General features: G+C 42.8%; 1 protein-coding gene across 1 annotated transcript in view; it reads left to right on the forward strand.

Annotated features, from left to right (window-relative positions):
• Positions 1-15,731, forward strand: part of ANKFY1 (ankyrin repeat and FYVE domain containing 1) — a 65,863-nt gene that overhangs the window by 44,265 nt on the left and 5,867 nt on the right. The window contains exons 19-21 of the mRNA XM_080983311.1: positions 13,315-13,491; positions 13,748-13,895; positions 15,043-15,133. Coding sequence (XP_080839437.1) covers positions 13,315-13,491; positions 13,748-13,895; positions 15,043-15,133 — 416 coding nt within the window. The remainder of the gene's footprint in view (positions 1-13,314; positions 13,492-13,747; positions 13,896-15,042; positions 15,134-15,731) is intronic.

Below are 15,731 nucleotides of genomic sequence, written 5' to 3' on the forward strand. Positions count from 1 at the left end.
TGGTGAACCAGATTCAGCTATGGGAAACCCACAAGTAGGACTCTCAAGCACAAGGGCACTCTCCCCACATCCCATTGGCTTCCATCAACTGGCATTCAGAGTCATTACTGCCTCCAACTACAGAAGGGTAAACTACTGAGCCCAGAACTCTTCTAGGGGTGGGTGGAAAATGTTCTTTAAAGGTATAATGCGTATGCAGCCCGGTATCTTTGAAGCAAACAGGATTGACTTCAGGCTTAAAAGAGAATTAATGGTTTTCTCTTCTAGCAAATGCTCTTCATGCTACCAACAATCTGCAGATCATTCCTGACTTCAGTCTCAAGGACTCCAGAGACCAAACAGTCCTGGGATTAGCCTTATGGACAGGTAAGCGCCCAAAGATGGATGGTCTGAAATTTTAGGAGCTCGTGGGCAGAGATGGCCTCACCTCCAATAAATAATAGAAGAAACCTTTTTTAAAAAAAGAAAAAATGAGGATTGTATTCAACCAGCAGTTGACGCTTTAAAATTTCATTGTGGTGACTGATAAGTCCATTGATTTCAGTGGGTTTTCTCAGAGTGTAGTTGGAACCCTAAGGGAGCAATCCAACCAGAGTTAAGCATCTTTCAGTCCCACTGCTTTCAAAAGGGAGAGAGATTTAAGTCTGTATTCCACTTCTCCTATTGAAATCACTGGGACTTTATAAAGTGCTATGACTTTCCATCCACTTGTCTGTAGTGGGTATGGGGGAAATAGAAATAGAAATACTTTACCACTGTACCACTTGTTTACAGTGAGATTAAACGAGCCCCCCATTCCACCCACAATCTCTCAGTCCTTGTTATACTCTGTGTGCTGTCATACGACCACCTTGGAGCCTTTTTCAAATAAGAGGGGAGGTGAACTGTTTAATGCTGAGTAGCTAGTTGATCCCGTCCCTCATCCTGTGCAGGCCATATATGCTCCACTTGTACATCATAGTACAGACTATGGACTGCAAATCCCATCATCCCTGCTCACTGGCTGTGGGGCTGGCGAGGGCTGATTGGGGTTGGAAGTTCAAAGCCACAGGTTGGGCTTTCGTTTTTTTAAAAAACCAGCATCTACTTACATGCTGGATTACCAAAGTAGGTGGCGGCGGCAGTGGAACCCTTCATAGTTGTTCTCATAAACAAATCTGCTCTCCTGTTTCAACATAGCGCAAACTAACAGGCCTCCGACCGCAGGCAGCTAGAAAGCCGTGTTTGTCTGACAGAAGTGCATCGGGCAGCGCAATATGTGAGCCCTTTAATCTGGCATATTTGTACCTAAACAAATTTTGTGCCTAAAGCTGCCGGGAGGAGTAAAGTTCAAACTCCAACTTGCCTGCAAATCCCTGAAAACCTTAACCTCTCGCAGTATCTTGACAAGAGAAAAAAGGGGAATACAGCTGAATTTACATGGCTTCATACTCCAACTATGGGAGCACAGTCTCAGGCCTGCAGGCCAGGTCCTAGGACTGCAGTTTGAAGGTTCGTCTGTATAGAGTAGCCTTCCCCAGATGTTGAGTGCCACTTCTAAGCATATGGAAGTCACCAGGTTTGGGGAGTCCTATTGTTAAATACCATAATATGTGAAGTGTCTCAGAGTAAGGATTTGTTTATTTTTGAGTGCTTCTGTCCCACTTTTCTAAAAGACAACGAAAGCTACGGACAATGCATTTACACCCCACCTTCTTTTCAAGGAGCTCAAGGGTAGCATACATCATTTCCCTTCCCCCTACCATTTTATCCTCATAGCAACCCTGCAAAGTAGGTTAGGCTGAGAGCAACTGGCCCACAGCGAGCTTCATGACTGATTGGGGATTCGAACCCTGTTCTCTCATGCCTTATCTGACGATCCAAAATGGGAGGGGAGAGAGTGGGAGCTCTACAGGCAGTCATGAGTTCCTTGAAGGAAAGAAAGGGCAGAAATGTAACGGATAAATTCGACGTTTCTTTCCTCTCCCCGCCGGCAGGAATGCATACTATTGCTGCTCAGCTGCTTGGCTCTGGGGCCTCCATCAATGACACGATGTCAGACGGGCAGACTCTGCTGCACATGGCAATACAGAGGCAGGACAGCAAGAGCGCCCTCTTCCTCCTGGAGCACCAGGCAGATATCAGCGTCAGGTAATAAGGCCTTGGTTGTACTTGCAAAGTTGTGTGAGAGTCTTAGCACAGAGGCAGGCCCAGTGCCCCCGCAAGGCACACTCGGGCAAATGAATTGGCGCTGTCTTGGGCTGAGCAGGTTGCTTCTGCTCTTCCCACACCCCCTTTTCTCAGAGGGCATCAGTGGGTTCTGCTGGTGGGTGCAGGTTGACACCACAGAGAACCAAGGATGATAACAGAAAATGCCACCTGAATTATTTTGGCACCATAAGGATGGGATCTTCGTTTATGTTCTATTATGGTTATGAGACGGCAACTTGTTTCTGTATGGTGCTTTTATTTTATTTTTTGCAATTAAATTTTTATTCAGAATTTGTACAAAAAAAAAAAAAGAAAAAAAAAAGAAAAAAGAACTAACAAATACAAAAATAAACATTTTAACATAAATTATTCATCCTATTTTCCTACTATACAAAAAGGAAACATACAATCATACAGAAAATAATAATATAACCATTAGGCTCTCCTTAGCCTTTGACTTCCCTTCACCCTTTTGGTAAGTATCAAATAAATCTCGGATTGCGTAATTAGTTTATTAAAGTTTATAGTTATTAGCTGATAAAGTTTTTCTAATACCGCCAGTTCCTCCTATATATCCGTTCCAATATAATTCCAAAATTTACTCCAATTTTTTTGAAATTTCTGGTCGTCTTGGTCTCGTATTCTGCCTGTTAATCTATCTAGCTCGGCATAGTTGATCATTTTGACCTGCCAGTCACTTATGTTAGGAATAGTTTCTATTTTCCAGTTTTGTGCCAGCATAATTCTTGCGGCTGTGGTGGCATAGAGAAATATTTTTTTATCTTCATTTTTTATTTCCTTACCCATTATTCCCAGCAAAAAGGCCTCAGGTCTCTTGGGAAAAGTATATTTAAAAACTTTTTTAAGTTCATTATAAATTGCTTCCCAAAAAACCTTCACCTTGTTGCATTGCCACCACATATGGTAGAGGTCTCCCTCCACTTCACCACATTTCCAGCATGTCTTATTTTCTGATCTATAGATTTTAGCCAATTTTGCCGGCGTAAGATACCATCTATAGAGCATTTTCCAAACATTTTCTCTCAAACTCGTACAGGCCGTAAATTTAATATCTCTATTCCACAATTTCAACCACTTTTCAAACTCGATGTTATAACCGAAGTCAATTGCCCATTTAATCATTGCCTCTTTGACTTCCTCGTCTTTTGTATGCCATTCCAGTAATATGTCATATAATTTAGACAATGTTTTGTTTTTGCCTTCTATTATTTCTATATTGAATTTTGATTTCTTGTCCTCAAAGCCCATTTTTCTTTTATCTTGTTTTAACATATCATTCACCTGATGATATTGTAGCCAACCGGTGAATTGATCCTTTATTTCCTCATACGGTTTAAGTTTAAGCCCTTGTTCTGATTTTCTTACCAAATCTTCGTAGGTGGCTGTCTTCCCTTCCATGTTGTTTTTTTTTATTGTTAAGACCTCTACTGGTGAAATCCACCATGGTGTTTTTCTTTCGAGAAGGTTCTTATTTCTTTCCCAGACCTGATATATTGGTCCCCTGAAAATATGGTTTAAGAAAGCCCTGTGGACTTTCACCTTCTCGTACCAGAGATATGCGTGCCACCCATACCGATTATTGAAACCTTCTAAATCTAGTAGGTCTCTATTCTCCAATTTTATCCAATCTTTTAGCCAAAGTAGGCACGCTGCTTCATAATATAGGCTCAGATCTGGGAGAGCAAAACCTCCTCTTTCCTTTTTATCAGTTAGTATTTTCAGTTTAATCCTTGGTCTTTTCCCCTGCCAGATGAATTTCATCAGGGTTCTCTGCCATTCTTTACATTGTTTTAAACCTTTAATAACTGGAAGAGTTTGAAATAAAAACAACATCCTCGGCAAAACGTTCATTTTAACCACTGCTATCTTCCCTAAAAAGGAAAATTTCATCCTCCCCCATATTTCCAGATCTTTCTTTATTTTTTTCCATGTAACTTCGTAATTATCTTTATATAGGTTTATGTTTTTTGCCGTGATCCACACTCCCAAATATTTCACTTTTTTCACCACCATGATTTCCACTTTTTGTTCTAGATCTTTCGTTTCTTCCTTAGTTAGATTTTTAACCAGCATTTTAGTTTTATTCTTGTTTACCTTAAAACCTGCCACCTCTCCAAATTCCTCAATTTTTTGTAATGCTTCTTTTACACTATCTTGTGGATCTTCCAAAGTCAGAACAATATCGTCGGCAAAGGCTTTAATTTTGAATTCCTTCTTTCCTACTCTAATTCCTTTCACTTCTGTTGCCTCCCTCAGTCTCTTATTAAGTACTTCCAAAATTACAATAAATAATAAGGGGGACAGGGGGCAACCTTGTCTAGTCCCTTTATAAATGTTAAAATATTCTGTTGTATTATTATTTATCACCAGCTTTGCTTTCTGTTCTTTGTATATTGCTTCTATGCCTCTTCTAAATTTTTCGCCAATTCCCATCCTTTCCAAAACCTTCTTTAGGAAGTTCCAGGAAACATTGTCAAATGCCTTTTCGGCGTCTATGAAAACCAGTGCGGCTTTTCTGTCTATTTTCATGTCCAGGTATTCAATAATGTCAATCAAATTCCTTACATTATCCCGTAATTGTCTCCCTGGGAGAAATCCTGTTTGATCACCATGAATTTTATTAATCAAGACCTTCTTTAATCTTTCCGCCATTATGTCTGCAAATAGCTTATAATCATTATTTAATAATGAGATTGGCCTATAGTTCTTTACTTCCATAGTGTCCACCTCTTTTTTAGGGATCAATGTAACATAGGCTTCCTTCCAGGTATTAGGTATCTTTCCTTCTCTCAATATATTGTTCATAACCTCTCCCAGCACTGGTGATATTTGGTTAATTAATATTTTATAATATTTGGCCGGAAGGCCGTCCGGTCCCGGCGCCTTCTCAGCTTTCATCTTTTTAATAGCCTTTTTTATCTCTTCCTGTGTTATTTTCTCCTCTAGTGCTGCTCTTTCATCTTCTACAATTTGTTCCAGATGGTGTTTTTGCAGAAATTGATCTATTTCTTGTTCTGTTTCCTCTCCTCTTTTGTACAAATCCTTATAATATCTTTGGAATATTCTTTTTATTTCTTTTGGTTCTTCCATAATCATATCTCCTTCTTTTATTTTACTGATCGTACTCAACTTCTTCCTTTCTCTCAACTGCCACGCTAGATATTTCCCTATCTTATTTGCGGACTCAAAGTTCTTTTGATTCATCCTCTTAATTTTCCACTCTATCTCTTGGTTAATTATTGTAGCAAATTTAGCTTGTAGTATTTTTAAGTTCTGTTTTAAACTTTCTTCACTAGGGTTAACAGTTAATTTTCTTTCATTTTCCATAATCTGTGTTAAAATCTGCTCTTTCTTTTTTTCTTTTTCTTTTCTTAATTGGGTATTTTTCTGAATCAAAAAACCCCTCATGACCGCTTTTCCTGCGTCCCACACCGTCTCTATGGAAGTTTCTCCATTTAAATTCCACCTAAAGTATTCTTCAATTGTTTCTATAGCCTTATTTACTATCCTTTGATCATTAAATAAATATTCATTCATTCTCCATCTGGCTGTTTTAACCTCTCTACCTTTTAACTCCATGGAAACCGCACTATGATCAGATAAAGTTCGGGGCCAAATTTCAGACTTAATTAAATTCTGTACCAATTCCCTCGAGACCCAAATACTGTCTATCCTCCCCCAGCTCTGATTCGGATTTGAAAAAAAAGTGAATTGTTTTGCAGTAGGGTTTTTAAACCTCCAGACATCCGTCAATCCCAAATTATTTACCATGTCGAAGAAAGATCGTGGTAGTTTACCTTCTTTCCCATCTTGTCTTTTTGTTAATCTATCCATATTCGGCGTCACCACCCCATTAAAATCTCCCATCAATATCATTTTCTGGTCCATCCATTCCATTAGTATATTATCTAATTCCAAAAAGAAAGCTGATTTTTTCTCATTCGGGGCGTATATTCCAACCACAACTATTTTTTCTCCATGAAACACCATCTGTACCACCACTATTCTCCCATGTTCATCTTTGTACAGTAATTGCGGGTCATATTTTTCCTTTATATAAATTACTACCCCTCTTTTCTTAACCTTGTCGGAGGTCACAAAGTCCAGTCCCAATCTCTTATTACTTAATACTCTCTTGTGTTTTCCTATAACATGCGTTTCTTGAAGACAAATTAAATCCCAATTCTTTTTCAACAATACATGTGCAATCTGGTTCCTCTTATTTTTATTATTCAAACCGTTTACATTCCAGCTTATTGTTTTTAAAGCCATCTATTAAACTATTCTAGCTAATTTAACTAGATTAAATAGAGACTACTGTTCCTTGCTTTCCTCCTCTTGTTCTTCTCCTTCTCCTGTTAAGCTCTCCTCTTTTTCTTCTTCTTCACTCCCTTCACCCTCCTCGTCTCTCTGTCGTTCCTCCCTTTCCACCTCCCCTTCAACTTTTCCCAGGTCCTTCTCGTATCTCCTCGCAAATTTTTGGAGTTCAATACTGGTGCTTAATTTAAACCTTTTTTCCTTAAAGTAGAATGAAACGCCTTCGGGAAACTCCCATCTATACAATATCCCATTCTTCTTCAATTGGTTTGTTAATTTTTTGTATGGCTCTCTCCTTCGAAGAAATCTCGAAGGAATTTCTCTAAAGATAATAATTGGGCTTCCTCCAATATATAACCTTTTTATGTGGTTCTGTTGCAGTATTTCATTTCTTATTTCCAAAGTGTTGAACATGACAATTACATCACCTGGCAGCTTTTTCTTTCTGGCTCTGTCTAATTTTGGTCTTATTCGAAAAACATTTACTAAATGACAGTTTATCTCCTCCTCGCTCTTATTTAACCAAGTTGCCAGCTCTTTTATCATTTTAGATCTAATATTCTCATTTGGGGTCTCTGGTACACCCCTCAGTTTTAGGTTGGTTTGATTTTGTCTCATTTGCGTCATAGCCATATTGTCCAACAACTCTTCCTGCACTCTTTCTATCTCTTTAACTTCTACTCTAATTCTATCCACCTCCTTTTTACTAGTTTTCGTATCTTTTTGCACCTTTTTCATTGAATCTTCCAAAACCTTAGTTCTTACTGATAAATCTTTAACTTTTCCTGTCAATTCCCCCACCACTCCCTCCAATTTCTTATCTTATCTGTATGGTGCTTTTAAAAGAACCTCAAAGAAAATAAGGGGTACCGCAGACTCACTTGTGCCCTAGCTGATTAGATCAGGGATAATGAATCTTTGGCTCTTGATAAAGGTTTATCTTTCAGTACCATTTTGAGACTTTGTCGTCTCTTTTGTTCTTTCTGCAATTTTTTAAATAGTACAGTGGTACCTCTAGTTGCGTTCACCTCTGGTTACGTATCCTTTGGGATACGTATGCGGCAAACCCGGAAATATTTTCCCAGGTTTCGCTGCTCGTGCATGCACAGAGGCGCTAAACCATGCCATGTGCAGAAGCAGCACCTTCGGTTGCAAATTCCTTGGGATGCAACCAGAGCTCTGGAACAGATCCCGTTCACAACCGGAGGTACCACTGTACTTCCCTCCCCCAATCTGTCGGTGATGCACCGCCTGTGGCTATCTGCCTGCGTATAGCACAATGTGCTTGTTTGCAGGACTCAGGATGGTGAGACAGCCCTCCAGCTGGCCATCAAAAACCAGCTCCCTCTTGTCGTCGATGCGATCTGCACCCGGGGAGCAGACATGTCTGTGCCAGACGACAGAGGGAACCCTCCGCTCTGGCTCGCTCTGGAAAACAACCTGGAAGATATTGCTTCGACTCTGGTAAGAGCGGTGACTGCTGCAGCCTCTTTCTTTTTTCTTCTATTAGACGTTGGAATCCTTTTCACAGTCATCATCACTCTTCTCTAACCAATCAACTTGGAAATGTTTCTGTACAAAATGCATGCCAGGATAAAGTGGAGGGGAGGCGTTGTTTTGTTCTTCAAGTCACTGGGCATAATGAAACTAGGGAGAAACTGAAAAGAAGGCTTTGCTGTGGGAGGTGAAAGCTAGGGAGAAGTCTGAGACGGATCTGCATTCCAAGCTTGGTTGTGGCTGGTGTTGAGAGCCACAGACCTTATTTTCTCTCCCGCTCTCTTTAATGCATGATGTTGCATGACAGTGTTGCGAGCTGCTTCCCCCTTGCTCACAGACACTGCGCTGGTTGCAGAATCAATGAAACAGCAGTTGGATATGGTTTGAGTATCCCTGGGGCAGCCATTCCCACCCTACTGTCCTCCAAAACATGTGGAGCGCACCAGGTTGGGAAAGACTGGCCTAGATGTTGTGAGTAGGAGAGAAGGAGGCAACAAGAGGCAGGGCTGTTGTATTCAACTATCAGCGACAACAGCTTGAGAGTAGCTGCCGCCTTCCAGGCGGAGCTTTTCCTGTAGCCTCCGTTCCACCATGAGGGCTTTAAAAACAAGGTATCCTCAGCAAGTTCTGCCAGTTGCATGATGCATTCTTCTTTCACATCCGAGTTCGTTCAGTGGTTTTTTAACAGGTTGCACTATTTTGAGTGCATTATTAAATTTATATTTTAAAAAAGAGGGTGAGGGAGTGTAACATGTTTAAAGCAGGCAGAGTTCCTAAAACCAGATAGAAAAATGCTACACTTAAAGTCACGTCGGGACTCCAGAACAATATTGAGAAGGGCTGGTTGGTCGCACACTCTGCCAAAATCCCTAATAGCTTACTGGAGAGACTGAACAAACGCTGCTCATTTAACAGGTTGAGCAGCCTACGCACCTTCAGTTTGCGTGCACAACTCTCCCACAGTTCTCATATTTTAGTTTCTAGGCATGCAAAGGATTTTAAAGTCTCGTCACCAGGATTCTGGAGCGCCGTTCCTGTTGAAATCAGGGAGGCTCCTACAATTCTGATACTCTGTCCCCTGCTGAAAACATGTTTGTTGTCCAGGCATTTTTTTGAGAATTCCTTTGATTCACTGCTGGTCATCTTGTTCTGTATTTTATTATTTTATAATTTCACTGTGTTTCAATGGTTTTTAATAAGATATTATGGTCATTTATCTGCTGAAACCTCTTTGGGTGTGCAGAGTGAGCAGTGTTTAAACTAGTGGATCTTAGAGAGTGGGCTTCTTGCAATCACACACAGAGGTAGGTAAAGCTGTAGGAAAATAATGTGATTTGCAAGAGAAATGTTTCTACTTCCATACGAATCTATGCTTTCTCCTTGGTTCTCTCAGAGGATAATTAAAGATGACCTCTCACCTTGAGGTCCAAACAAGAAAGGTATAAGGAGGAGGAAATTATAAGTAGGATGCAACCTGAGAATATCAGTCTCACCTAAAAGAGATAGAGTTAGGGACCTCCAGATTCCCAGACTATCCCTGTATCTTTAACCTTTATCGGCCTTAGCCCATGCAAACCCCATTTTTTTGATAATTCATTTTATCCCCCTTCTGGTTGTTCTGTATTTTACGATTTTATAATTCTGTGGTGTGGATATTTCTACACACCACAATGACTATTTTAAAATGACTTCCAGGTTTATAGATAGATACTCTTATAAATTAAACTAGAATAACAAAGGCAAGCCACGTTGTTAAAAAGAGCTTCGGTAATCAGTTGTCTTTAATAGGCTCTTCAGCAACGAACAGACTGTAGAAACAGAAGCCCTTGCTGCCACTAACTGCCTGCGTAAGAAAAGCAGAAAAAGAAGTGCCAAATCATTAACTTCATCCCAGAAATGGCTTACTCCTTCTGTTTTGTTGTTAATATCATCTGCTTTATAATGTGCATTATTTTCAAGTCTGTTTTTTTTTAAATTCTTTTTAGTTCTAGTAAAAAATAGCTGTATTTTGCTGTACAATAAGCTGTTTTCTAAAAGGGGGGGGGGAATGACTGAAGAGCTTTGATTTCTGTTGCCCTTCGGAAGCCAGTCTTTGTATTTCTCCATGTTGTTGTTATTGTTGATTGAATTTATATACCACCCTATATCCAGAGGTCTTGGGGCGGTCCACAGCACAAAATCAAAATCAAATGTTTTAAATTAAGAACCCAAACATTAAGCACCACTGTGCTACGTTCTCCCCTAAGCATCTCTTCTCTGCCTGTAGGTGAGACACGGTTGCGATGCAACGTGTTGGGGTCCAGGACCGGGAGGCTGCTCACAGACTCTGCTGCACAGGGCCATCGATGAGAACAGCGAACAGATCTCCTGCTTCCTTATCCGCAGGTGGGGAACAAACCTATTGTCCAAACTTCTTGAGCCAACAGTTAAGGCTTTGTAAACCAGTAGGCCATTGACTCCATCAGCCAACCTGTTGGCAAGCCGCTGTGTGTGGACCCAATGGGCCAAAAATACTTTGGAAGGGGGTGCAGCTTATGGGAGATTGCCTTATTTGTGTGCAGAATGTCCCAGGCTAAATCCCTTGGATCTCCAAGGACTCTTCCTCCATTGGGATTTTTCAGCAGAGGTTGTGTGGCCATTGCCATGGATGCTTTAGCTAAGATTCCTGCATGGCAGGGGGTTGGACTAGATGACCCTTGGGGTCCCTTCCAGCTCTACAATTCTATGAGTCTGTGATTCCAGGAAGGGCTGGGAAGGCCCCTGCCAGAAATACAGTTTGTTGGTGTAAACATGAACCAGTGCTTTGATGCCATATAAGGCCATTTTCTATGTCCTCCTTTCCATTAATCTTTTACTCAAAACCTTGAGGACTGGAAACCTGCTCTCTTCTTAGGGAAAGGGCTTGGAATGTGTCCTTTGCATGCAGAAAGTGCCGTGTTCTGTCTCTACATAGGACTGGGAAAGGACCCTTGACTGAAATCCTAGAGCAGGATTTCCCAAATGTGGGTCCCCAGCTGGACTACAACTCCCATCATCCTTATCTAACAGGACCAGCGGTCAGGGATGATGGGAACTGTAGTCCAAAAAAACCCAGCCAGAGACCCACGTTTGGGAAATCCTGCATTCGAGAGCTGCTGCCAGTCATTGTAGGCAGCCCTGAGCTTTAGTAATAATAATAATAATAATAATTTTTATTTATACCCCGCCCTCCCCAGCCAAGGCCGGGCTCAGAGCGGCTAACAAGCAATAATAAAAACAAGTTGAATGAATACAACTTAAAAACAAGATTAAAATACAACATTAAAATATTGAAATATTAAAATGCAGCCTCATCACAGGAGGAGAAAGGAAAAAGAAAGAGGGGGAGGGAATCAAACTGGCTCCAAGCCAAAGGCCAGGCAGAACAACTCTGTCTTACAGGCCCTGCGGAAATAAATCAGATCCTGCAGGGCCCTGGTCTCATGAGGCAGAGCGTTCCACCAGGCCAGAGCCAGTGTTGAAAAGGCCCTGGCTCTGATTGAAGCCAATCTAACTTCCTTAGGGCCCGGGACCACTAGGGTGTTGCTATTTATGGACCTTTAGGTGGCTTATTGGTCCAGCTCTCTGCAAGGCAGCTTCCAGGGTTCTCTTGCCGTGCTTCCAGTTGTCGAGGCTGACGGTAGCACTGTTGCTTCCTTCCCAGCGGCTGTGACGTCAACAGCCCGAGGCAGCCAGGGGCCAACGGCGAGGGCGATGAGGAAGCCCGCGATGGACAGACGCCCTTGCACTTGGCGGCGTGTTGGGGCCTTGAAGAAACGGTGCAGTGCCTTCTAGAGTTTGGAGCCAACGTAAATGCACAGGTACGAAACAGAAAAAGCCTCGTAGGCTTTTTCGTATTTCTGCTGGCGGCTCCTTTCTTGCGCCACTGATGTCCTCCCGACCTTTGTACGCGTTGCATGCTTGTTTCACACTGCTGGCTAACCCAGCCTGTGCTTGTAGGATGCAGAAGGCAGAACGCCCATCCACGTTGCCATTATCAACCAGCACGGTGTCATTATCCAGCTGATGATCTCGCACCCGGAAATCCAGCTTGGCATACGGGACCGGCAAGGCATGACCCCTTTCGCCTGCGCCATGACGTACAAGAACAACAAGGCGGCAGAGGCGATCCTGAAGCGGGAACCGGGAGCGGCCGAGCAGGTACAGGGGACCAAAGTGCACCCCCCATACATGCTCTTGTGTCGTCAGCCCAGTGACTGAGGCATCACGGTCACTGTCAGTGTGTCATCTTAGGCCTGCACAGCATCCAGGATAGAGAGAGAAAGTGAAAACAAAACGAAAAAAACTTTTATTTTTTAAAATGAGTTTATTTTTGCATTTTCAGGTTAACAAGCAACAACAAAGAAAACAATTAAAATATAATCAATAAATCCCCTTTGACTTCCCTCCTCCCCTTTTGCGGATCCTTATGCCAACATTTTTCTCCTGCATACCCTCTCTAAACTTGAATGTGCATGTGTGGCATCCATAGACTGGGGATGGGCAGCCTCTGGCCCTCAAATGTGGCTGGAGTCTGACATCTCTCAGCCCCAGGCAGCATCTCCAATGGTCAGAGATGATTAGAGATACAATTTAAGAACATCTGGAGTGCAAGTGGTTCCCCATCCCAGCTGTAAACTGCTGTTGTAAGAAATAAGGAGCTGGCCATTGGTTCGAGTCCTACCCTCCTGCTCTGGAGGATAGAACTCAAACCAGTGGCTTCCAGTTACAAGAAAGGAGATTCTGACTTAACGTCAGGAAGAACTTTCTGACAGTAAGAGCTGTTTGGCAGTGGAACGGTCTGACCCAGGAGGTTGTGGACTCTCCTTCCTTGGAGGTTTTTAGCAGAGGTTAGATGGCCATCTGTCATGGATGCTTTAGCTGAGATTCCTGCGTTGCAGAGTGTTGGACTAGATGACCCTTGGGTACCTTCCAACTGTGATTCTATGACAAATCTTTCAAATCAACCCACTGACCAATTGGTATTTTGCAGTTCTTGTTGAGAGCCGTGTGTGTCAGCAACCAACCTAAAACACACTGCATCAGTCAAATGCCTAAGAAATCCCAATCTTTTATTTCTGTTCCCCTCCTGACAAGGAAAGATCTGTATGAAACCCACAAGGAACAGAGTAGTGACTGGCAAATTTTCAAACTAGAAAACATGTCTCAGGGTGTGTTAGAAACCAGGGGTGGTATTCAACTAGGTTTCATTCTAAGCAGATGCCTTGAAATTCACAAACGTGACTAATTATGGTTTTGCCACTGCCATAGGTGGACAACAAAGGCCGGAATTTCCTCCACGTGGCCGTTCAGAGTTCCGATATCGAGAGCGTGCTCTTCTTGATCAGTGTCCAGGCAAACGTCAATTCCAGGGTCCAGGATGCCTCCAAGCTAACTCCGTTGCATCTTGCCGTGCAGGCTGGCTCTGAAATCATTGTGCGTAACCTGGTACGTGTTGTGGAAGGTGGCGTCTGAAATCTGCCATTTTCATCATGGCTGGGGCAGGGGTGTAAGGAAGAATGAAATGCATCCGATTGTCCTAGGAACTTCTGTAAAAAGGTCCCAGGAGGTAACTGTCAACCGGTGTAGCAGCTGTTTGAGGACAGGAGTTATATTTTCAACCGGCCTGTAGGTGGCTGCCATATATAATCCACTAGATTAGACCCTGAGAAACTCCTCCTTCCTTGTGTTCTCCTCACAACAGCTGCTTGCGGGCGCCAAAGTCAACGAGCTGAACAAGCACCGCCAGACAGCCCTCCATCTCGCTGCCCAGCAAGACCTTCCCACCATTTGCTCGGTTCTCCTGGAGAACGGAGTGGACTTTGCAGCTGTGGATGAAAACGGGAACAACGGTAAACTCTGATGTCCAAAGATGGGTGGATTTGATCTTTCTTTGCTTGTTTCCTGGCAAAGTCATTAGCTCCAGCTTGCTCCTCCCCCTTTCTCCTAGCTGTTGTAGGGAAAGGATTTCCTGGGCCAGAACAGACACCTTGGTACTGTTGCAGATCCTGTTCAGGATTCTTTTGAGGCTGGGAGCAGCGTTCGTGGTGGCACTATAGTGTTATTTCCAGCCAGGCCTCCCTCAGCAGGGCCTAGAGTAGGAATGGGGCCCTCCAGATGTTGTTGGACTGTGACTCCTGCCATCCTGTTCTGACTGGGACTGATGGGAGCTGGAGCCTGGAGGCTGGCTGCTTCGTTGTCCATGTTGTGTCTGCTGCATTTGTGTAGGAGCATCTATAGCAAATGGCATCGGCTTCAGAACCGTTTCCTTAGTATTTTAGCTTTCCTTATAAAGGGGAACTGCCAAGTTTCTAGCTGCCAAGCTTGTGGAGGGATGCTGGAAGCGGGAAGGTGCTCTGTGCTTGCTGAAATCTGAGAAGGTGGCCAGGAGTACCCATAAGGAGCAGAAGTGAGGATAAGCCATAGAATCGTAAAAAACTGTAGAGTTGGAAGGGACCCAAAGGGTCATGGAGTCCTGCAATGCAGGATTCACAGCTAAATAAATGCAAGTAGGGCACAGTGCAGAAGAAACTATGCAATGCAAAACGAATATCATGCTAATCTGTAAAATGCATACAGGTTGCATTATTCCTGCTGGACTCTTTTTGTGTAGAGTCCTCTCTTTAAAATGATTCCTTGTAAAAAAAGCAAAACAAACAAACAAAAAACTACGGACAGTATTAAACTAACCTGTCCTGCCAGCGCAAGGATTACCACAGGAGGGATTTACACCTCTCTAACCATGTGCCCCTCAGATCTGCTATGGAGTGTTCAGGGAACCTCTAGAACAGATTGGGAGGGGAGCATGTGGGTGGGGAAACATTCCATTGCGCAAGGTGAAATTCTTGCACAGATGGAAATCTGGCTTAATGCAACCTGATTTTTATTTTTATTTTTGCATGATTTGAATGCAGCCTTTGGTTTTAAGTGGCATGGAGAGGTGGCTACAGATCTTCCCTTTCCCTTTGATTCATGCATTCCATCTCTCTCCCTTCTCAGCCCTGCACCTGGCAGTGATGCAGGGACGTCTGACTAACATCCGGGCCCTCCTGACAGAGTGCACTGTGGATGCAGAAGCTTTTAACCTCAGGTAAATGTAACAGCCGCCTTTGCTGGGAAAAGGGACTGAGCATCTCTGTACAATTTTTTCTCTCATTCAGTAGTGGGGGGCAGGCTTCTTCTCCCCCCCCCCCGCTTGCTTCATTCAGGGGAAGGGCTGTGCAATGGATTGGATTCCTTGGTAATTTTGCAGTACAGTATTGGCAGGATGTTCTGTTCCCTCTCCTGGTCTTGTCTTGGAGCAGGACTTGGACCCAGCTTCGTAAATATTTATTTCGTTGCAACGGCAAGCACTAACAGTGGGCCATAGGAGGTTTAGAAAGCTCCCCTTTTGCTCAAAAAGTACCACCCCAAAAACATAACCCTGCTGTGGGGAGCAGAGAACTTCTTGCCCTGCGCCGTGGCTCTTTTTTATTATTATTATTATTATTATTATTATTATTATTAAAGATTTTCTTGATTTTCAAAAGTGTGTGCAATGTCTCTCTCTTGTATATTTCCCCCCCTGTAACATTTTTACAAGTCAGCTTCATTTGTTGAGACATTGGGAATAAAAGGGGGAGAGAGGTGGAGGGGAAAGATGAGTCAGGGTGGGGTCGGGTGGTGATGTTTCTACTTTGCTTACTATA

This window comes from Podarcis pityusensis (assembly GCF_964106645.2).
Source record: "Podarcis pityusensis genome assembly, chromosome: 15".
NCBI classification, from domain to species: Eukaryota; Metazoa; Chordata; class Lepidosauria; order Squamata; family Lacertidae; genus Podarcis; species Podarcis pityusensis.